General features: G+C 44.5%; 1 protein-coding gene across 1 annotated transcript in view; it reads left to right on the top strand.

Annotated features, from left to right (window-relative positions):
* The window catches only part of IL7 (interleukin 7), a 405016-nt gene extending 388973 nt beyond the window's left edge, over nucleotides 1-16043 (top strand). Inside the window, exon 5 of the mRNA XM_069621245.1 lies at nucleotides 15262-16043. Within this exon, the coding sequence (XP_069477346.1) occupies nucleotides 15262-15390 (129 nt within the window). The 3' untranslated portion in view covers nucleotides 15391-16043. The remainder of the gene's footprint in view (nucleotides 1-15261) is intronic.
* The last annotated feature ends 6101 nt before the right edge of the window (nucleotides 16044-22144 follow it).

Here is a 22144-nt window from a genome sequence, read left to right as displayed (position 1 = left end):
TCAGTGTTAACTGTAATAACACCAGCATATCCTGCCCTGTCCACACGTCATCAGCTCTCTCACCGAGTATGGCGATCAGGAGACCCTTAATGTCCCCTATAGCCAATGTGTTTCCTCCCGTAATTTTCTCGAACTCATGTATCCATTTCCCAGCACCAGAAGTCAAACTCAGAAGTTTACACCTTAAATCATCCTGGGGCCATGGTTTATATACTGTGGTCTGCCCCCCCTTTCTCTAGCAAGGGAAACTGTTAAGCCCCAAACTCATTCTCATCTATCATCATTTGTCTGCCCACTGCAGGGACAATATTCCCACATCGCCTTCTTCCTGGTAGTGATCTTAATCTGCTCACATATGGTGACGACTCCCCCCTCTCACCATGGAGTTGCCCTTTAGGTCGGTCTGACTGTGTCAATGGTTCTGACGCCCTAGGTATAGTTGTGTTACAATCTGAACATCTTACTTCCTTATCCTTTGAAAAACATCCCTCAGGACTGCACACATCCCCATGGAAGGTGTCTCTGTCTTCGTCTGTCATTTCCTGTGCCCAACTCGTGCAACTTCTCTACTCCTCGTCTCTGTTCAGAGTCAGTCTAAAGACAGCTCCTTCTGCCTCATACTACATGAGGCTCCCTCTATATCGTACAGCTGCGTACTCTCAAGTCGATAATTTTTTCCCTTCCCCTTTAATTCTTTCTGGGCTTTCATTTCATGGTATACTTTATTGATCGCTTCCCCAATGCTCCTAGAGTAAAAGTCGTCCTCTAGATTTACTCCAGAAGGGCCTGGTAATGACTAATATTCCGGGAAGAATTCCTCTATATGCTCCCATGCTACTTATGGATTAGGATTCCTTACTTCCTTTTCCAAGCGATCGAGATCGCGTGCTCTCTGCCTTCTTTTACGTTCTATGTCGTCATCAAGCTCTCTTCACTTTCTTGCTTCCTCTCTTACCCTGCCTTTTTTCTTCAAATCCCTTCTCTCGTTTGCCCCGAGTATCTCCTCATCCTTTTGTCTTTGTATTCTCTTGTCCCTTAATTTCTGTTCCTCCTCTTCTATTCTTTTTCGTCCTAGCCTTTCCTGCTCATCGACTGCTCTTTGTCTGTTATAACATTTTCTTTTCTCTTCTGCTCTCTCTTGTTTTTTTGATTGCTCCTCTTGATATAACTGCTCTCATCTTTGTCTATCTTTCCTTTTTGCTCCTTCGTCTTTCAATCGTTCCTCTCTTTCTTTATCTTTCCTATCTTGCTCATCTTGATGTTCCCTTTGCCTCACATCCTCGATGCCTTTACCACCCAGTTTAAACAAAATCTGGCCACCCATCCATTCACTGTGTAAGAGCCCCATCTCATCAGCATTGTCTTTCTCCCTTCCATCTCTTTATTTCTCTTCCTATATCTAGAGATGATATGATATGATATGGCATTTATAACACGCCTTTAAACAAGTGTTTCAAGATACGACGAGGCAAGGGAGGGGGAACAGAGGGAAGACAGACAATGATCTTACTAGGCCAGGTGTCATTTAGATTGCGCAAGTGCATGGGAAGGGGGAAAAGGGAAAAGTGCAGGAGGGAGCAGGAGGGGAAAGTGCAGTACATGGGATAATAGAATAAGTAAGATAAATAAAAAAATGGTGAGCTGGTGGCAAGTGCAAGGTAAGTGCACACATAAGTGCTGGTAGGAGGACTATAGGAGGAGTATAGAGGTACAGAAAACAGTCCCCAGGTGCAGGGGTTGCTAGGGAGGCAGTGCAGGCATGCAACTGGCAGGGCCTCCTGGATCCGAGATCAGAGAGGTGGCCAGGTAACCAGTGCAGTCTCAGTATCAGCCAGGAATTCAGCAGTGGAGAGGGGGAGAGAAAGCAGAAGCGAAGAGGGAGGTTTTAAGGTGCTCCCGGAACCGTAGATGGGGCTCCTCAAGTTTCAGGGAGGCAGGGAGGCAGGGAGGCTGTTCCAGAGGGAGGCCCCAGCCGAAGAGAGAGATCTACCACCAACTCGTCGCTTGGAGAAGCGACTGACCCTGAGGGAGTTGGAGGCGGATGAGCGAAGCGCTCAAGAAGGAAGATATTTAGGAAGAGAGAGTTGAAGGTATTGAGGCCCCAGGCCCCAGAAGGCCTTGTGGGCAATGCAGAGGGTTTTGAACGTAATCCTCGCAGCCACTGGGAGCCAGTGCAGAGATTTCAGTCCTGGAGAGATACGATCCTTGGGCTTGAGGCCAAGAACAAGTCTCGCAGCCCTGTTCTGGATGAGTTGCAGAGGGCGGAGAGTAGAAGCAGGCAGATTTAGAAAGAGGCTGTTGAAATAGTCCAGCCTAGAGAGTGTGCTTGCTCGATCACTTCTCTCTGTATCGCGTCTCTCCTTGTCCCTCAGGACCTTAGAGATTACATCTCTCTCAGTGTTTTTCTCTGGGCTCTTGTCACTGCTTTGCGTAGGCGACTCATATGCCAGGTTGCTATACCCTGTCGCTGTCTTAAGCTCTCTCAATGGGTATAACCCATCGTCTTTCTTATTTTCGCCTTCTGTTTCAACCAGGGTGGGGAGAGGAGAGGGCTACTCAGCCCACTCTTTGTATACATTAAGTATCCAATCTACAGGAGGCAGCTCATCTCGCTCCTCTTCGTAGATCTTCCAAAGCTCTAAGCTAGCTAGTTGCTTGTCTAGCTTTTTTCCTGTGTATGCTGCATGCAAATATGTCATCATATGCTGCAGGTCTGCCTTCGATAGTGACCCTCCTTGCGGCCACGACAGACATTTTGTCTGCGGTCCCTTTAAACTATTCCGCACTTTACTGTCTAAGTTTGGGTCCATGTTTCGGCAATTGCTTGCAGAGATGCACAAGTGGAGTAATAACCTCCATTCTCAACTCGTTTACCTGTTTGGCACTCGCTTGCTTTAGTCACATATTTAAAAAAGTATGTTTCAGAAAAATAACATAATATGAGCGTGCACCACTCGTTGCAGGCTACAATCCTTTTAACCACACTTTTTACTTTAATCTTGCTAATAAACAACCACCAAGTTCAATTTAAAACAACCAATTTGTTTTTTCCACTTATGACGTCATCATTTTCATAATCACATAAAACAAACAAACAAACTCGACCGGTCACATATATCTCCTACGATCTTCTCTTTATGACTCGTCTTGCCCTCTAAAATAATCTATACAGAGTGTAAATTAACCTCTTTAGATTTGCCTTGATCAAATCCGTTTTCTACGTCATCTGCTACGGGACTCTAGGTTCAAATTTCTTCTGATACGTTCTTTAAAATGCAGGCCAGGGTGTATTCTCTTATCGTGGCCTTTCTCAAGATACTTTATTGCTTGGCCAAACTAAAGTCAATATCTATTCCCCATACATATAACATTCTTATTCTCACGTTGTGCTTATCCCGCCTCCCTCCGTTACTCACTTTTTTCCTCACTCATCACCCATACTTTTGCCAACTCTCTCAGTTTTTGCTCACCACTCTCATTTTCGTCTTCTGACTTTCGGGAGTGTATGTCTCATTTACCACCTCTTCAACCTTCCATTCGATCAGCTTCTCATAGACGTGGGAGGGGATTCTGTCTGAAACCAGGGGACCCGTCACACCGCGCTTGCAAGCTTTTTCAAATGACACTAACCACTATCTACGGAGAGCTTCAAGTCCATTCAGACGAATGGCAAAGGTCGTTCGATAATGCTGGGACTCTAAAGTGTATTTATGTCGATGGCTCTAAACCATCCTCTCCGCTACCAAGTGAACTGGATAACCCAGCCCTTTAAGATGAGTAGCAATTACCCTGGAGATGGATGGGGATGCAGATTTGTATTCATACATCAGTAATCAAGACAACTCAGTTAGTTGGCAAAAGGAAGACTGTTTTAATTTCAATTATCTAAAACAGGGAGCATAACGAACATCAACGAATTTGCTTGATCCTCTTACTCAATGTATTTAAGAAAAAACAGAATTTATACACAAAACTCGTCATTAATCATGTTGACCTGTGTCACTACCAACGCCATCATACGTGGCAAACTACAAAAACCTATGAGTATGGGTGATTGGCTCTGAGCGAACATCTTCGTACACAATCCATACTAGTCTAAAAAAGTGTGACTATGTGATTGATTACTTAACATCAGGTGGGGCAAGTAAGCCCTCCCCTAAAAATTACCACTATGAACTTCACCAAATACACAACGTCCCATTGTTTTCTACAACTATAGGACCCCTAAATACTTAGTCCTCTACAATTGGTTGGCACTCTAACCTCCGTCAGTACCTTTCCATCTACGTCTAGCAGCATGCAGGCTGGCCATCCAGGTGCTGGTGAGCTCGCCTTAACCATTGCTTCCCACCAATTAGCATATCAATCCATCATCACCTCAGTGGTCTACTATCAAGAAGGCTTTGAAGCTCGGCCTTGAGAGTGTTCTTAGCTCTGAGAAATTCAAGGAGTGTAAGCACGCTCTGCCCTCATGCATAGGTGTGACCATCTCGTTCATCCAACTTCATGCTTCCATGTGACTAGAGACCATGGAATCGAGCTTCTAGTGCATTCAATACTATTTTTTAATAGACCTCTGATGTATTCCTTGTTATGTTCATTGCTTCTGAACAGGAGTTCTGTTCTTTCACATGTTTTGTATCCAATGTCAGTTTACTCCAGTTTCATAAGACCTTGGCTTCTTTGGCTTGTTCAGTCTTATCTGCCGAGATTCACTTTATAATTCAATTTTCTTTTTAACTGCAACATACTAGAAATGAGGCCTTCTCGCTACTGTACAGCACTGCTATAATGCATAGTGGAAACATCCATCCGGTACTTGTCCATGTGCATACATATATATATATTGGCGCTTGCCGCAATCTATTCACTCAAAAGCTACCCTCAAGATTACTTTGTCTGCTTGTGTTTCTTTTGCATCTGTACACATGTAAAATGACTTAATGTTTTCATCTGTGGCATAAGCTTCTTCACCTTGATCCCAAGATGTCACTTAACCTTGGTACTTTCTTGATGCCTTATAGAATATCTGCATTCTGTAGTCTCTGCATCTCTTCTCGGTACGTCAGCTCAGCTCTGTGTGATGTCACCATTCATCTTGATCCTTCATTTGCTCTGCTTCTTCAGGAATCTCATTTAAACAACCATCATATCTCCTTTGCGCAGATATGGTTTCCCCAATGGGAATCTTGCCTCTAGGATTCCCTTTGGCCTTTGTCGTTTCAACTGCTCCGTGTATGTCACATACTCTGGTTTCCAACATACAGGCAATAGAGGTGGAACGGTTGAGGTGGGGGTACTTGGCTCCTCCTCTACAAATTGTATTTTATATTTTTTCAATTTTTTTTGGATTGTACAGACAGCATGCCCTCATCCAGGCATCCAGCCTTCAGCCCTCTTCTCCCTACTATAAGGTTGTCGAATAAGGAAGCTGACACAAATGTGGCATAGTGGCTGGCAAAGACTTATTTTTATCAAAAGAAACCCTCAGTATCCCTATCTTTTAAGAGGGGTTGCCTTACCTCAAACTAATATTAAAAATGGGCTGTCAGATTGCCCATCAAAATCAAACTACACCATCCTGTGCCATAACCTACTTCTATTCCTTACACTACAACTAAAGAATAGGTCAACAGAAAAGTTCCTTCTCCAGGAGAATGACTCCCTCATCCTGGTAGTTGGGTAAATGTTCTTTGGTAAAAAAAAGGAGGCCAGGGGGAATGACTCCCCTCCCCTAGACTGTGGTTTCAACAAACCTTTACGCCAGTCAACTTTCAGGACCAGGAGAATGCCTTCCCTTCTCCAGGTATTAGCTCACTGCCTTCAATATAGTTCACACAAAAGTCAAGGGGAATGACTCTCTTCCCCTGACATCTCTTGTTCAAACGAACATTCTGTTTCTCCAACTTTCAAAACCATAAGAATTGGCCTCATTCCAAGTCCGGCGGTAGCCGTGCCGGTAAAACCAGCAGGCTGCCGCCGGACTTGCAAGATTTTCCAGCGCCTGGCTTGCCGAATTTACTCAGACATTACAGCCCTGGCGGTCCGAAAAGTCCAGTGCCAAAAAAGGCCAATTCCCATTCCCACTTGAGTCCCATAGGATTCAATGGGAATGGGGAGCATGGAAGCACTTTTGTTACCAGACCGACACACTCGTAATGAGGCCCAATGACTCCCCTCTCCTGGTAGTGGTTCACTCACCCCAATATAGTTCATACCAAAGCCAGGGGGAATGACTCCCTTACCGTAGCATCTCTTGATTAAAAAGTCTTTCAGTTTTCTTCAACTTTCAAGACCAGGAGAATTACTCCCTTTTCCTGGTATTGGCAAAGTTCCAAGTCCTTCTCGGGGCCTCAGTGGACTCTTCCCTGCCACTGCGATGAGGATGCTCTCCTCGGATGGTCAATATACTTGGCTTAGGGTCCCAAGCGCTTCTGTGGTGGTCAGTAGGCTCAATGCTGCCACTGCGATGAGGAGGTTCTTCTCTGATGCTCAATATACTTGTGTTCAGGTCCCAAACCCTTCTCTGATGGTCAGTGGGCTTGTTGCGGCCACCGCGATGAGGATGTTCTCCTCTGGTGCTCAATATACTTGTGTTCAGGTCCCAAACCCTTCTCTGGTGGTCAATGGGCTTGTTGCGACCACTGCGATGAGGAATTTCCCCTCTGTTGCTCAATATCCTCATGTCCGATTCCAAGACCCTTTTCTTGTTGTTCAGTGAGCTTGTTGTGACCACTTTGACAAGGAACTTCCCCTCTGATGCTCGATGCACCCTTCCTAGTAGTTTGACTATTACTACTGGGTCAGTGGAGAGTAACTCAAGCCAGTCTCTCTTCCACCCCTGTGTACCTTCTGGGTCTCTCGTACTTTCTGTTACCTTTGGTATGCCAGTGGGGCTTTCTGGGACTGGGACACGTTTCTCTGGCTCTTTGGGCTGCTTTTCTCTGCCTGTGCAGCAGCGCGGTGGCTCAGCACTCTCCTGGACTGCTCAGCTTCTTCTCGTGTCACATTCGGGTCTGCTCCAGCTGGAGCCACAAAAATTCCCTCAGCTCCTTGCCGGCATCCTCTGCTCTCTGCTTCTCCGGTCAGCCGACAGGATTCGAAACTCCCACTCACACCTGCTGCCTGTCCCGGCTGGGCTTGACAAAATCTTCATTCCTTCTTCTCTTCATATACAATGTTCTTTGTGTTTCTTGATGGATTGATCTTCATGCATTCTCTGGGTCACCGCCTACCAGTATTAACCCAGTGAGTAATCGTCATGCCGTATGTGCTCTTCTTCGTCCTCGTACTTTCTGTTGTGGTGGTTTCTCCTACAGTACAGAAATACATGGATCAAGAAAGTTGTTTGGCATTTAGTGGGGGTTAGGTGAGGTTGGGGTGTGACTTTGGCCAACAGGCTATGCCCTAGGTGATTGTCCTTATCTTCAAAGGCGGAGGGGCAGTCCCTTCCAATGAAGTCCTCAGGCATTATGTCATCCCTAGTGGGACTTTTGGGTAGCTGCTACTCCTCCCTAGCATCATGGGAAAAGGGGGAGAAGTGACAATACCTTACGAATTGTCATACTACCCTCAGAGGACATTAGTGAGTATGTGAGTCTGTTTCAACCATTTTTAATATCACATTGGGAAAGAGGAGAGGTATTGAGAAGGCAGTTCCTGCTGTGAGGTGGTCTAGTGAGAATTACTGAGGTTGTCAGTTACTTTTGGACTAGCTATTATGCTTCTGAGATGGTTGACTGGTCTTGAGTAGACACAGAGGCGAAGAGGATGATAGCTGCATATTCATTTATAACTTTTTTGCATATTCAGTGTGTTATCTGTTGTTACAATCATAGTGGCAATGGTTCTTAGTTACGCATTTCTCATAATAAAAAGAATTACTCTATAAAGGAGAGTGCGAGAGCATTAAATGAGTGTTCATTATTGAGAATCAAGTCAGAAGCATTTGAACATATGTATTAAGTGCGGGGCATCTATTTGAAGTACTGTATATTGTCATACTGTATTTGTGGCATGTTTTGATCAGAAAGGGGTTATAAAAAGGTTTGAGCAGTGAACCATCAATAAAATATATGACATTAGTAAATCAGTCTTGTATGGATAAGTGAGGGGAATAACCCACTGCAAGGGGTTGCTGCCTACTCTCTCTTTTGATTCTTAGTGACAGTTATATGCTTTTCTCTACCTCTATTCCTACCACAGCTCCTACTCGAGGGGGTCTAGGACACTCCCCTTGGGATGGGGGAAAGGCTGTGTGAGGTGGAGATGATCCAAATCACTTCACATCTTATGTATCTTGTTGGCTGGCAAGGCTAGAAGAGCCTAGATCGATAGCTTGGGGTACAGATGTGTAGAAACAACTGTGAGCTATAACATAGGGTTTTCAATTGTGATCTTTCCTCCTGTGGTGGCTGATCAATGCCCGTGTGGTGTGGCCAAAACATTGAAACCATAACATGAAACTTGCTGCATGATTTTGGGCCCTCGCCATCTTGCTCAATGATTTTGCAGAGTAGGGATTTCCGTTATTGCAGGTATATTTTTGGCACAGCTATTACTGAGGCTATTTGTGATTGAGTTGTAGAAAGGAAAGATCCCAAGAAGGTGGTGAAGATGGTGAAATACATTTTCTTTTACTGTTTTTAGATGTGGTGTAAAGGAGAGATCCCTATGGATGATTACCCTAAGGTTGCATGTCTTTGTTACTATATCAGCCAGGGTTCCAATGAGTAAGTACAGTTGGAGGTAGAGAAGCAGAGTCTACTAAGCCTATTAACATGATTTATATCTCTGATCCATTTACAACTAGCAAGTTTGAGTGCTTCTATTTTGTATTTGTATTTATTAAATTTTATATAGCGCTTTACGCCAAAGCACTTTAGATTACAATAAGAATACATTAAAATATAATAAAGTGGAAGCATAATTGCAAAACATGAGACAAACCATCAAAAACAGTATGTAGAACAATTTACCTAGGTCAATAAGTGAGAAATAGGACAAAGGAAGAGTAAGAGGGAAGTAATAAGGGAAGTCAGGACGGGGAATAAAGAGGATGGGATTTCAAGGAAGAGCAGAGCGGAAGGAGGAGTAAGAGGAGATGGGGAGGATAGGGAGAGGTAAGTAAGAGGGAAGTAATGAGAGGTGTAAGAGGGAAGTAATGAGGGATGTCAGGACGGGGGATGAAGAAGATGAGATTTCAAGGATGAGCGGAAGGAGGAGTAAGAGGAAATGGAGCGTATAGAGAGAGGTAGAGAGTGCCAATGTAGGGGGGCAAGGAGCTGGAAGGATCAGAAACGAGAAGAGGCACAGGGAGACGAAGGAACAGTGAGTAGGAAGAGATAAGCAGAATGGAGGCGGTGAGGGGGAGTGTAGAGCAAGAGGAGAGAGGAAAGGTAGTGGGGAGCGAGATCATGAAGAGATTTAAAAACGAGACAGAGGAAGTTCAATTTAAGTTGAGAATGAAAGGGAAGCCAGCCAAGGTAAGATAGCGAAGAGGAGATGGAATCATGAGGACAGAGAAGGCAAAGGGTACGAGTGGCAGAGTGATAGAGGGATTTGAGGGGAGCAAGATGAGAGGCAGGAAGGCCAAAGAGGAGAGTAGAGCAATAGAAAAGACGAGAGAAGATGAGGGAAGAGATTAAGAGTTTGGTGGCCTGGAAGGGGAGGGAGGAATGGTTTTTACAAACATTGAAGAAGTGGTAGCGACAGGCGCGAGAGGTAAGAGAAATGTGGTGGGTAAAGGAGAGGGTGGAGTCGAGCAGAGGCAGAGATGGGAAGATTAATAGGGGGAAAGAGAATAAAAGGAGGGGGGATGGATGGGGAAGCGTGTTGGAGGGAAAGAATAAGACTTCAGTCTTATAGTGTTGAGGGAGAAAAAGTAGGATAAAATCCAGTTTTTGATAGCAGTGAGACAGGAAGAAAGATTGAGGTGAATGTCAGGAGTGAAAGAAAAGAAGGAGAGGAAAAGCTGGGTGTCATCAGCATAGAAATGGTGAGAGATACCAAAGGAAGAGATAATAGGGGCAAGACGAGAGGTGTAAAGTGAGAAAAGGAAAGGGCCAAGTACAGAGCCTTGGGGAACACCGAAGTCCAGAGGGAGAGTAGGGGAGGTATGACCGCCCCAGGAGACAGCAAAAGAACGGTTGGAGAGGTAGGAAGAGAACCAGTTGAGAAGAGAGCCTATGAGACCAAAGGAAGAAAGAGTGTTGAGAAGTAAAGGGTGATCAAAGGCAGTAGAGAGGTCAAGGAGGACAAGGACAGAGGATTGCTTAGAGTAGCGAGCGGTAAGGAGGGAGTTGAGGACAGAGGTGAGGGCAGTTTCGGTGGAGTGTTTAGGGTGGAATGCAGATTGAGAAGAGGGAGAAGAGAGAGATTGGATACAAAAGCTGAGCGTTGAGAGTAGACTAAGTGTTCAAGAAGCATTGAAAGGAATAGAAGAAGAGAGATTGGACGAAAGTTGGAAGCAAGGAGGGGGTTAGCAGAGGGTTTTTCAAAATAGGGATGATAGTAGCATGTTTGAAGGAGGAAGGGAAGGCGGCAGAGGAGAGACAGATGTTGAGGAAGATGGTGAGGTAAGGATGAGAAGAGGGTAGATCTTAGGAATCAAGGGTGGGGAGGGGATCAGAGGGGGCAGCAGTAGGGTGAGTATTGGACAAGAGAAGGGAAACATCAGAAGGAGTAACGGGAGAGAAGTTAGACATGTAAGAAGAAGGGGTGGTGAGAGAGGGGGAGGAGGGGAGAAGGAAGGGGAACAAAGAATGTTTTGGCATAGAGAGAGTATCTTGGATGAGAAAAAGTCAGCAAAATCAGAAGGCAAGAGGGAAGAAGTAGCTGAGTGGTCAGGAGTAGGCAGGGAGAAAAGACGAGATAGGGTCTGAAAAATACGACGAGGATGGGAGGATTGGGATTGGAGAAGGTTAGAGTAGTAGGCTAAGCTAAGGCAGGAGTCATAAAGAGAGTGGTATGAGAAATAGGAGGCTTCATTAGCAGGCGAGCGGAGCTTGAGCCAGCATCGCTCAAGGCGACGGAGGAGTCGGCGCAAAGACAGAAGGTGAGGGGAAAGCCAGGGTTGAGAGGGTTTGCGGAAAGAAAGGAGAGGGGGTGAAGTTGATGGAGACTGTAGGAGATTGAGGAGGACAGAGAGGATAAAGCTTCATTAGCTGAGAGAGAGGAAAAGTCAGAACGAGGGGAGAGAGAGGAAGAGCAGGAATCGAAGAAGAGAGAAGGGCTAAAGTTACGGAGATCCCATCAAGAGAAAGAAATGGGGGAAGTTGAGAAAGTGGACGGCGGGAGAGGGGGAGTGAGGGAAAAAGAGAGTAAGGCATGGTCAGAAAGATAGTTGGAGAGGGTAGAAACTGGGGAGGAGGAGAAGGTAGAAATCAATGAAGCAAAGATTTTTCCTGAGACATCACGCATCGCAAGGAGCCCAAAATTCTCGGGTAAATATCTCTTACCCTTCTTGTGAATGGGAACCAGAATAGAGATATGCCAGGAGGAAGGTATGTTCCCCTCTTTACAGACCTTAGTATAGAATATATATAACAGTTCTGCCCAAAGGTCAGGGGAATTCTTCAGAACAGCGTTGGAAAGGCCATTAGAGCGCAGAGCTCTGGATTCTTTGCGTCTGCGAATGTTTGCTTCAATATCACCCTGACTAAGGCTATGTTAAATCTTTTCCTAGAGTGGTTTTCTACTACCAAAAGATCTTTAGGTGACTTAAATGTACCGCTGATGTAATTTACACAGACATGTTCCACAATGCGACATGTAACTTCTTTAGCTTTAGGTGAATTAAATGACCCATGTAATTTCCACATCTTTCCCATATCTTCAGTTTTGACCACCAAAATTAAATACTGCCATTGAACATTTCTGTGAGAGAAGAGAAAGCATTTAACCCATCTCCTATACCTATTTTTTACTTGAGGTCCTTGTAATACATTGTGTGGTGAATGAGCCATTTTCATAACACGTCAAAGCTCACCTCTCATGCCCCTTTTTGCCTCCGGTATGGTTTTATCGGAATTACCCAATCTGTTTACACTTGGTCGTTGGGTCATTTTGACCTAATTATATGTCTTACTTTTAACCGTATTTCTTTTTGACCTTATTACTTGAACATGAGGAGCGGGGGCTGCAGAGGTGTCCCCTACTCCTCATGTTCAAGTATCTGCGGCCTCATGGGTTGTGGGGTGTCCCCTGCATCCTTAACAATGGAGGCAGGGGACACAAATTGCTCAGGCCCCGTTTCCAATGAATGGGGGCCTGAGCAGTTTTAATGCAGGCAGTCTGCCCACAAACAAAACATTTGCGGGAAGATCATATACATCCGTTTATCATAGTCTTGCTTACCACTAGGGTTAGATAAGAGTGTATAGTACCCTTTCTGGATGGTCAACTTAATCATATTTCCTCATATCCAAGCCCCTATTCTATCAGCATCTAAACATACTGCTTGATCTAACAGGGATGCCGAATTTAAAGTGGAAAACCTGATACTTTCTCTACATTTTTCTCAGTTCAGGTGTACGCACCATATGTAAGTACACATCGGGCCTCATTACGAGATGGGCGGTAAGGGGTTAATGGCGCCGGTAAAGGCGCCGGTAAAGGCGCCGGAGGCGTTATCCCAATACCGCCCTATTATGAGGTCCCCTTGTGGGACCTGCTCTGGACGTCTGGTTTTACCAGATGTCCTTAGAGGGTCCCGCGAGGGGGCCAGCATGCTAACAACGGGCCTGTCATTAACGGGCCCGTTGTTAGCATGCTCCCCATTCCCATTGAGCCCTACGGGGGCTCAAATGGGAATGGGGATGGTCCGGGTCCAGGTTCCCTGAATGGGGAAAACCGGGCCCTCCAAAGTCGGAATGGCCCGGTATTTCCCCATTCAGGGAATGAGGCCCATCATGTTGGCTTTGCCTGTGATGCCAGTATACAATGCCATGCCATTGCAAGAAAACTAGACTTTGCTGGTTACACAAATGCATCCCCCACACATATAAGAACACTAATCATGTCGGCTTTGCCCTTAACACCAATCTGAAATGGCATGCCACAGAAAGAAAACATGTCCCTGCTGGCTGAATTCACCAATGCTTCCCCCAGCCTTGCACGAAGACACACATTCATACACATTCAGACACGCATTCGCTTTTCTTATACTTGCACAATCAGTAGCATTAATTCACTTGCATTTTCACGAGCATGCATTCACATACACATTCAGCAATCACCCTCCTTCATTTCCGCACAAATTCAGCAATCATCTGCATTCCATTCACTCGCACATTCTAAAGCATTCATCAGGCCCATATCGACTGGCTAGCATACACCCTTACTGATATACAAACTGCACTCACGGCACACAAATAACTATTCACAAACACAAAATCACTCACACACATGCATGCACACATACATGTGCTTTTTTTACGAAATAAAATGCGTACGTGCTCCTCGGCTCGGCTCAAGACTCCCGCTCACCTCACTGCTGCTCTGGAAGGCCCGACATATACACTCTTCATTCAGGCAGGAAACGGAAAAGCTCTGAATCAAACACCTCTCCCTGATTCCTGGTTCCAGGAGAGTGAGGAGTAGACTTGCAACTCTAGCCCTCTTAACCCATAGGGAGGTGCAGGAGTGGAGCCTGCATTTTCAGAGTGCAGCAAGCCAGCATGGCCAGTGGCAAAACGTGCATGACGCATTGGCCATGCAAATTTGGGTTACTTCACCCAAGGGGAACCCTTGTTTTCCCACAACACAGCCGACCCAGGAGCAGGACTGGCCTTAGGTGGGGGGCGAGCCGGGCGACCGCCCGGGGAGCCACACCCCCCAGGGCGCCATTAGCCCCCGCCACGCAGGCTCGGGGGAGTCTTGCAAGGGCTCCCCCGAGCTAGCGTAGTGGGAGAAGGCACGGCAGGCGGGCTGTTGCACTTAAATGCACCCGCATTCAATGACAATAGGGTTCTCAGCACCCCATTGTCACCAAATGCACCCCACCACTGCGGGCGCCTTCAACAACAAAAGACGCCATTAGCCCCCTACCACGCCAGCTCGAGGGAGTCCTTCAAGGGCTCCCCCGAGCTGGAAAAGTGGCAGAAGGTGTGTCAGGCGCCTCATTATTATTAAATCAGCCTGCGGCGGCGGAGCTCATCTAATAACAACAGGTTGCTGATGCGCACTATTCAAATCATTACCTCCTCGCCGGTGCAAAGAGTTTAAAAAATAAAAAAAATGGGTCTTCTTGGACGCGCCCCCTGTTGACCAGGGGTGCCTGGGGGTATGGGGATGCCAATTTGCCCAGGGCGCTGCGGCCCCTAAGGCCGGCCCTGCTCAGGAGCTCTACCTCGACGGGGCACTCAAGTTTTTCAATGGCCTAACTTTGTCTGGTTCAGCCTTAATGGGTGGCGGGTCAGCGCTACCTCACCCAATATGGACTCAAACCCCCCCCCCCACGCCCGTCTCCACTCCACCCCGGCAGATGTTTTAGGAATTAGGAATTAATCACGTGGAAGGTACTGGTCAGGGCAAAATTTCTTTCTGCCATGTGGCCTGGGCCCTTGCTCTGAGTGGCTTGTACATGCGATTTCTGATCCTTCAGGCAAGTGGAAAACAGTGGAGCAGGTTTGATTTGGCTTTGTGGTACATATCCTACCAATAACTTTCATATCTGCAAATAACAAGATTTCACGGACATACTCATAACTCATGCTTAGAGTGTCATACAGTGAAGACATCAAATAAAGACACATAAGCACGCTGCTAATTTGAAAATATCACACAAGAACACACTGAAAACGTTAAGTGCTGCCTATGTAGGGAAATAAGGCCTATTGATGTTGTCAAAATGTGTTCACTCATACAACTTCCGGACTGCTAGTGGCTAGTTTCAAATAAACTTAGAAAAAGCTGAACATCTGCCCCTGCACTTTACTCCCCGATGTGTTTTCCAGTATAAAAGTCGCAGGTCAGCATGCCCACAGTCTCATCATGGATCATGGATCATGGATTATTTATCAGGGTCATACTGTACAGGGCCGTCAGGTAAACCTCTGCAGACACTTTGAAGCAGGGGTGCCCCCACTATTCAGAGGCCCCCACCTACGTCCAAAGCTTATGTTTGTCTGAGTTGAGTGGAACTGTAGTCTTGAGTAATGTGCAAAATGACTTTAAAACCGTGTTAAGGTTTTTTAGATCTGTTGTATGTAGATGAAAGATGCCCGTCTGACCCGTTTCATTGATTTTGTCTTTCTGCAGGTGGCTAAATGCGAAGGAAGGTTTATAAAGAAAAGAACAAGATGCAACCAAAAATTGTGTGTAATAAAAAAAACAATTTCTAGCTTTAAATCCTGCTGGGAACAGCTGATGCAAAATGGTCAACGTTAGCTATCGTTCCATGGACATATTGGCCATTCCAAAAAGGATCCCATGGTACATGACTTGTGGGAGGACAACGCACTTTATGCAACAGGGATACTCTATGCACAGAACATGTATCTCTGCATCAACAAACACTTTCTGCTCGTGTCCAGTGCCTCAGTTGTGATACTGCATTCCAGAAGCATTCAAAACAGAAGGACAGGGCTGGGGATTTTAGGAAGATGGCTACCCATCATTAATACTCAAATGGGTAAATTGGAACAGAAGGAGACTGCCTTTCTTCTCAAAAATCGCAAGCATGACTGTGCATGCAGGCAGTGGCAAACACGTCTACAATAGAAGTGGCCTTTCTGTCTACTTCAGATCTTTGAAATGTTTAGGAAGGACATTACCAAATATTGGAAATCAAAATGTGTGCCTAATCGAAATCATGCATTGTAGAGTTTTTACTAATTCAATTCTCATTTTGATTCTTTTTCAAATATTTTATTTCTAGAGGCTAATATATATTTCTGTGTTTGTATTATCAGATACACGTGTATATTTAATATCCGTCCATTATGTTTTGAAAAATGTTTTTTTATTTTTGCGGCTCTTGCATTTTTGTACTTTATATAACTTTTCAAGTATGAAAAATAAAATGGTATTATATAATATAACTTCGAAATCGTCACTGATCATAATAGAGTATATGTTGCTATTTTAACAGTAATGGCAGCTGTTGACCTGACCTATAATGGCCCGAAATCCTGAGACAAGCAAGGGCCTTCACCGAAAGCAATTGCCTTGCCGGGACACCCACCCTGGAGTGGCCATTAAATCTATTACCACTCTGGCTGCATATCCGGTTGCTAATGGTGTTTTTTAAAATGGGTTCATTTCATGAAAGTAAATCAATGTCGAAAAAAGGTGGGTGCCATGGGAACAAGAGATCAAGCCATTTTCTCTTGCCATTTCAGCTGTAGATGTATGCGGTTGCTGACGGCAAAAGTGTGAGGTAGGTGTGGCAAAACTAGGCATTTGGGGTGAGGTGGCTAGGAGGAAGGTGGCAGAGGGATCAGGGTGTTTGTGAGTGTGACGTTCAGGAAGGTGTTTGTGGCAACAAGGGGAACCCGGGGAATCAGCCATCAGCTCCTTTGGAACAGAAGATCCCTCCCATTAAATAATACAAGCCAATAAATCTTTTTTTTTATTTTTTATTGGAACCTAGTGTATACAAACTTTTATTACACATCACCATTCACTTCAAGCCTCTTGGCTTCAACCTAAAACATCTTCAAAACATCTTCAAGAAAGAAAAGAAAAAGAAATCCTTTAAATGACATTATTAACATCATCGTCCTCGACATCATCGTCAATGTCATCATGATTGTTTTCATCGTCAGCAGGCCCTGACATCTGATATAAAACTCACATGCTGCTCCTCGTCTACACTACACGGGATCCATGATTGCATCCATAAAATCTACCACAGCACAGGTTAATTTAATGTTTTTTTCCCGCCAACATCAAGAACCACCAATCCTTCATATTACCAGTTTGGAGAACAAATTTGCTGAGATGAATTAGTCGTTTGGAATTTAATTCTATGCATTCTGTAATCAAGTGCTTTGATGATTGAACAGAGACAAGACAAAATCTACATAGTTTGTTACAAGTTTCTTTGTCATGCTTTAGGAACAACATTTCCTTGGTCTTATAAGCATTCAGCCTCAGTCTCAGGAACTGATCTCTATGATGCCGCGATGGAAATTTTGTTAAATACTGCAGCAACTGGTCTACTCCACATGCAGCTGTTCCAAGATAAAGCGACAAAGCTAATTTATCACGTTTTTCATTGTTTTGAATCCAGTTCCGTCTCTTTAACTTTTACTTTGCTGCCTGTGAATTATAAAGAATTCTTTCCATATCGACATCAGGATTGTGTCAATTTTGTCAGCCAAAATACTCAATAACCTGGAGTGTGGAGTTTTATTAGAAGCCGCTAAGATTCTATAGGGCGCAGACGGATTTGAAAGGCGCATTTTCCTCAGCACAGCTACTGATTACCACAGCACAGTTCCATTCAGGGAATCCAGACATAGCTCATGCCGGATAGCTGTCATAGAGATGTTGGCTGGTAGTTTTAGAATTTTTCACCAGAAAAGAGCCTCTAAATATGTCCAGAATCCTTGAGTTATGTTCCAGCCTGCTTCACTCCCCAAGGTAATAGTTGGAACAACCTTGTGTAAGTAAAACAACAGTATTGATGTCATTGTAAATTTTCCATAAAGTGCGTGCAGCTTCGCTCCCTGTAAAGCGAATGTTCACAGATCACATGACCAATCCCATTCTCGAATCGACCTGTTAAACCAGACTCCCAGGTATCGTAAACAATGTGTAGACTCAAGCGACTCTCCATCAACTGTCCACTTAAATGACCTGTCTCTTTTGCCGACCTTTGGACCGAAGGCCATTATTTTTTATTTTTTAGCATTTATTTCAAGCTCGTTTTAGTGGAAATAAACTTACAGATCGTTTAAAAGTCTTTGGAGCTCAATCTGAGTGGTATCCATTAGCACCAGATCATCGGCATAAATGGCCCAGCTGATTTGGTGGCCATTTATTACAATATTTCCCCTGTTCAAAACCTCTGCTCTCTGGGAGTTTACAGATATTTAGGTGTATGCCCAGGAATAATTTGAATGGTAAAGTGGACTTGGCTCTTAGATCAAATTGGTGGATCTCTTGGTACTAGTCGCAATCTCTGGTTGCTGAAATTCATCTTAAATTTGATAAAATGTAACCAACACCCTGTAGGCTCATGGTTGTTTCTCTGAAATTTCGATTCTTCACTCTGGAACTGCAGGTCAGTACCTGAAAAGGAGGGTCAGATCTGCTATTCTCTCTTGGCTAATAAGGTTTTCCCCCAGGCAGCAGCACTGTGTAATATTGTCATGACAACAGCCCATGCACTAGATAGAGTGCAGGGAGGGCCCCAGGAGGTAGGTGGAAGTCCTCCCACCGACTGCTAGAAGCTAGAAAGGGTTGACAGCCCTCATTGTGACCTAAAATTTCAAATCAAATGGCTATAAATCACAAGCCAGGAATGGGCTGCGAGTACGCGGCTGCTCCGAGGCCCGCCACCCCGCACACACCCAGGAAAGGCTTTATGTGAGAAAGTCCCTATACTCACAATAAAACGTTTTCTATTTCCCCCCACCTGCCCAGAGGCAGCCCTTTTGTGTGTTGGGTGCAGAAGATCATCTTGTGTATTTTGTCTAATAATATTCCTTTCATGGAATGTTCTTCATTTCATTTCTTCTATTCGTCCAGTGATAGTGGGTGTGTGTGTGTTTGTGTGTTGGGTGCTGAGGTTTGTATGTGTTTTTGGAGATTGTTTCTTAATGTGTCTAATGTGTTGTATTTCATTCTACCTCTTCATTCTTACTGTGCATGTACATCAGCACTTTGGGTTGTTGGGTGTGGCAGATCATTTTATGAGGCAAAATATAAATTCCACAGAATGTATTTTAATCCGTGTTTTGTCCCTGTGATCTTCGTGTGCATGTACGGCGGTCCTGCACTTTGTTGGATGTGGCAGCTCATCTTGTGCATCTCACTGAATAATATTGTTTTCATGGAATTGTTTTAATTATGTTTTGTCTCTCCAACCCGCACATGAATGATTAGGGTGTGTATGTGTTGGAGCTGCAGATGTTTTTGAGTGTTTTGCATAATTTTGATCATTTTACAGAATGTTTTTCATTTAATTTGATCCCTCTGTACCAACTGTGCATGCATGGTGGCCCTACTGCATGTTTAATATGGCAGATCCAGAGCTTGCAAAATCTCTTGTCACACTTACATAGTCGAGAAGATTTTATAAAAGTTGAGGACCATTGTTATGCTCCTTGGCCTTCATGGCGATTCAGGGATGCCTGTAATGAAATGCTTGCAAATCTGGGGTCTTGCACATCACGCCACGATTCATTCTCACTTTAAAACAAATGACATGCTATTTCTGCTGACCTGATAATCATCTCTGCAGCCATTTAAACATCTTGAAACGGAGAGAAAGGCATGTTTGAAGGATCTCTGTTATGCTGCTTGCCACAGACATTGGACTCAAAGACATGATTGACATCCTGGAGACCTCAGCCTTAATTTCTGTGTTTTTCACATAATGTTTTAAAAAAAAACATTTATTATGGCTCATGGTTTATTATAAGCCTTTGTCAATCATCAAGGAAAGAGAAAAGCATAGAAAACAGGAAAAGAATGCATTCAGCACCACAGAGTACAGCACAGTTTGTCAATCACATAATCATTTGACGGTCTTAGCAAGGACAGGTTCTTAAGAAACAGTCAAATTACCTGAGTCGCACTTGTTCCCCTCGAAGACCTCCTTCAAATATTGTATTAGGGCAAAGATTGTCATGTAGTTTTGGCCTTGTCTGAGGCATGTCCACAGGACTTCCGAGTCTCTTAGTGCCGCCTCCACCCATTTTCCCAAGTGGTACTTTCTTAGATCAGTCAAACCAGTACAGAACAATGTAATATGTTTCAAAGTTTACTTTGTAACTGGAATCTTGCAGAAACGGCAGTCAGAGGAATCGACTAGTTTGTAGATATGTCTGATCTGGTTCGTTGGGAAGAGATTTAACCTGAAGCAGAGGAATTGACTCCTGTATCAGGTGTTAGGAAATTTGGTCAGGTATTTTGGCAGAGCGCCCCAGGATTTGCTTTCGGCCCCCATTGCCATTGGAAGCTTGTAGGAGGTCATATTGTGTTTGGTCTTAGTAGTCCAGTCCTCTTGCCAGAGCTTCCATTTTACGTCTGCAGGGTTGTTAATCAATTCTTCTAGTTCGGATTTCAGATGTTTTAAGTGGCTTTGACAAGTGCTCCTCCATTGCGCTAGTATCAGGTTGCTATCATTCTTCAGACTTTCTCCCAAAACTCGATATCGCTTAGCCGGAGAGGGCAGCATGCATTTCATTTACAGTGCCAGTGATTTCCACATCAACCTCGCGAGTAGCGAGATCAGGCCCAGCTCACATCTAATAATGGAGATCGGGATGAAATTTGGAAGCCTGAGAATTTTCCTCCAGAAGCTCCTTTCCAGTGAGGGCCACTTTTCCCATGGAGTATAAGGGAACCCTTCCACAATATACAATAAAGCCGGAGTGACCTTTGCTTTGTAGAAGATCAGAAGAGGGTGTAGTGAAATTTTTCAGAATTTCTTGTGGAGCAAACAACCCTGACTTACTAAAGATATACGTTTTGTCATCAACACCCTCTGGCGAGTGGGGTCCACCTTATTGTTGAGTGAGGTCCACCTTACTGTTAATGATCAGGGCTCCTAGATAGTTCACTTCCTTGACCTGGACCAAGGGCTGCTTTTCAGCGTACCATTTGAATTGTGATCTTCTTCTCAGAGGCTGAGGACCAAACACCATAGTGTTGGTTTTTCAAATAAATACTGAAAGCTAAGTGATTTCCATCTGTATTTATGTGTACAAATCAATAAAAGGGAAAACTGGGAGCCTTACTTATAATGGGGCAAGTGCATTTTTCTTTTAGTCGTGTAGGTAAACTAAGTAACTGGACCTGTGGGTCTATTGATATTTGTACGGATTTGCGAGGCCTGAGATCATTGTGTGCGTCTTTCATTGTTTTTACATTTTACTGTATTTTATTTCATTTGTTTTGTCCCTCTGACCTTACTGTAAATGAATAAATATGGGTGTGTGTACTAGTGGCTGATACTGTTTTTTGCACGTTTGGCAAAATATTTCAAATGTTTCAATATATGTTAATGCAGTTTTGTCCCTCCAACGCTACTATACATGACTAATGTGACAGGGTTGGTGTCATGACCCTGTCAAGGGACGGAGAGATGGACCAGTCTCATCCTAGGTAAGGGGACTCACTAGGATAAAAGCCAGTGCCAGCCATTATTATTATTATTATAATTGCTCTTTTATAACACACGTAATACCAGCGAGTGGTTTCTAAGTGTGGGATCAGGATTTGACCAGTGTATAGTAAAACTGATGCAAGTATTTAAAGTGAATTAGTTTAAATCACACATTGATAGTCCCTTTTCTGCTCCCCTCACAGCGATATATCCATATTTCTTCTAGGATTTCCCATCCCAAGGACCTCTCCCATTTCTCCTCTCCCAATTCTCCCGTGGTGAGGTTTTGGCATCATCTTTGGAATGAGTACAGTCCTGATGTCCCTCTGTGGCCAATAGTGCCTTAAAGCAGTCTATCCAGAATGTGGGGTACCTGTGGTTAATCGGGAAAAGGGTGAATACCTGGCGTAGATTCACCTTCAGTCTGTAGTATAGAAATACGTCCAGAGCTGACATTGACCCCTTCTCCTTCAGCCCTTCCAGTGATATAAACTTCCCCTCAGGAAATAGTGCCCCGAAGTGTGTCACCCCAGCCTCTTCTCCATGGCCACAAACCCTGTCTTGCTCGTGATAGGGATCCCTCGTATATACATCACTGGGAGTCAGGGGGAATAAAGGACCTTGCCCCCTCTTTTATGCTCTATGCGGGTCCATGCTCTGCAGGTTACTTCTACCAAAGTTATGTGCTCGTTGTACTCTACCCGGCACATTTAAAATAACCAATCTAAGCAGATTCGGGGCTGCCAGGGCGCAGAGTTTTAAAATACACCAGAGTTCGAATATCCCAGGGGGCACGCAATGCAGTACAAAGTGGAGGGTGCAGAGTTCTAAAACACACCAGAGTTTCAATATCCCATACGG

The sequence above is a fragment of the Ambystoma mexicanum genome, chromosome 5q, assembly GCF_040938575.1.
Source record: "Ambystoma mexicanum isolate Mex_15411 chromosome 5q, UKY_AmexF1_1, whole genome shotgun sequence".
Classification (NCBI taxonomy): domain Eukaryota; kingdom Metazoa; phylum Chordata; class Amphibia; order Caudata; family Ambystomatidae; genus Ambystoma; species Ambystoma mexicanum.
Note: the sequence above shows the minus strand (reverse complement) of the source record. Positions and strands in the feature narration are given on the sequence as shown.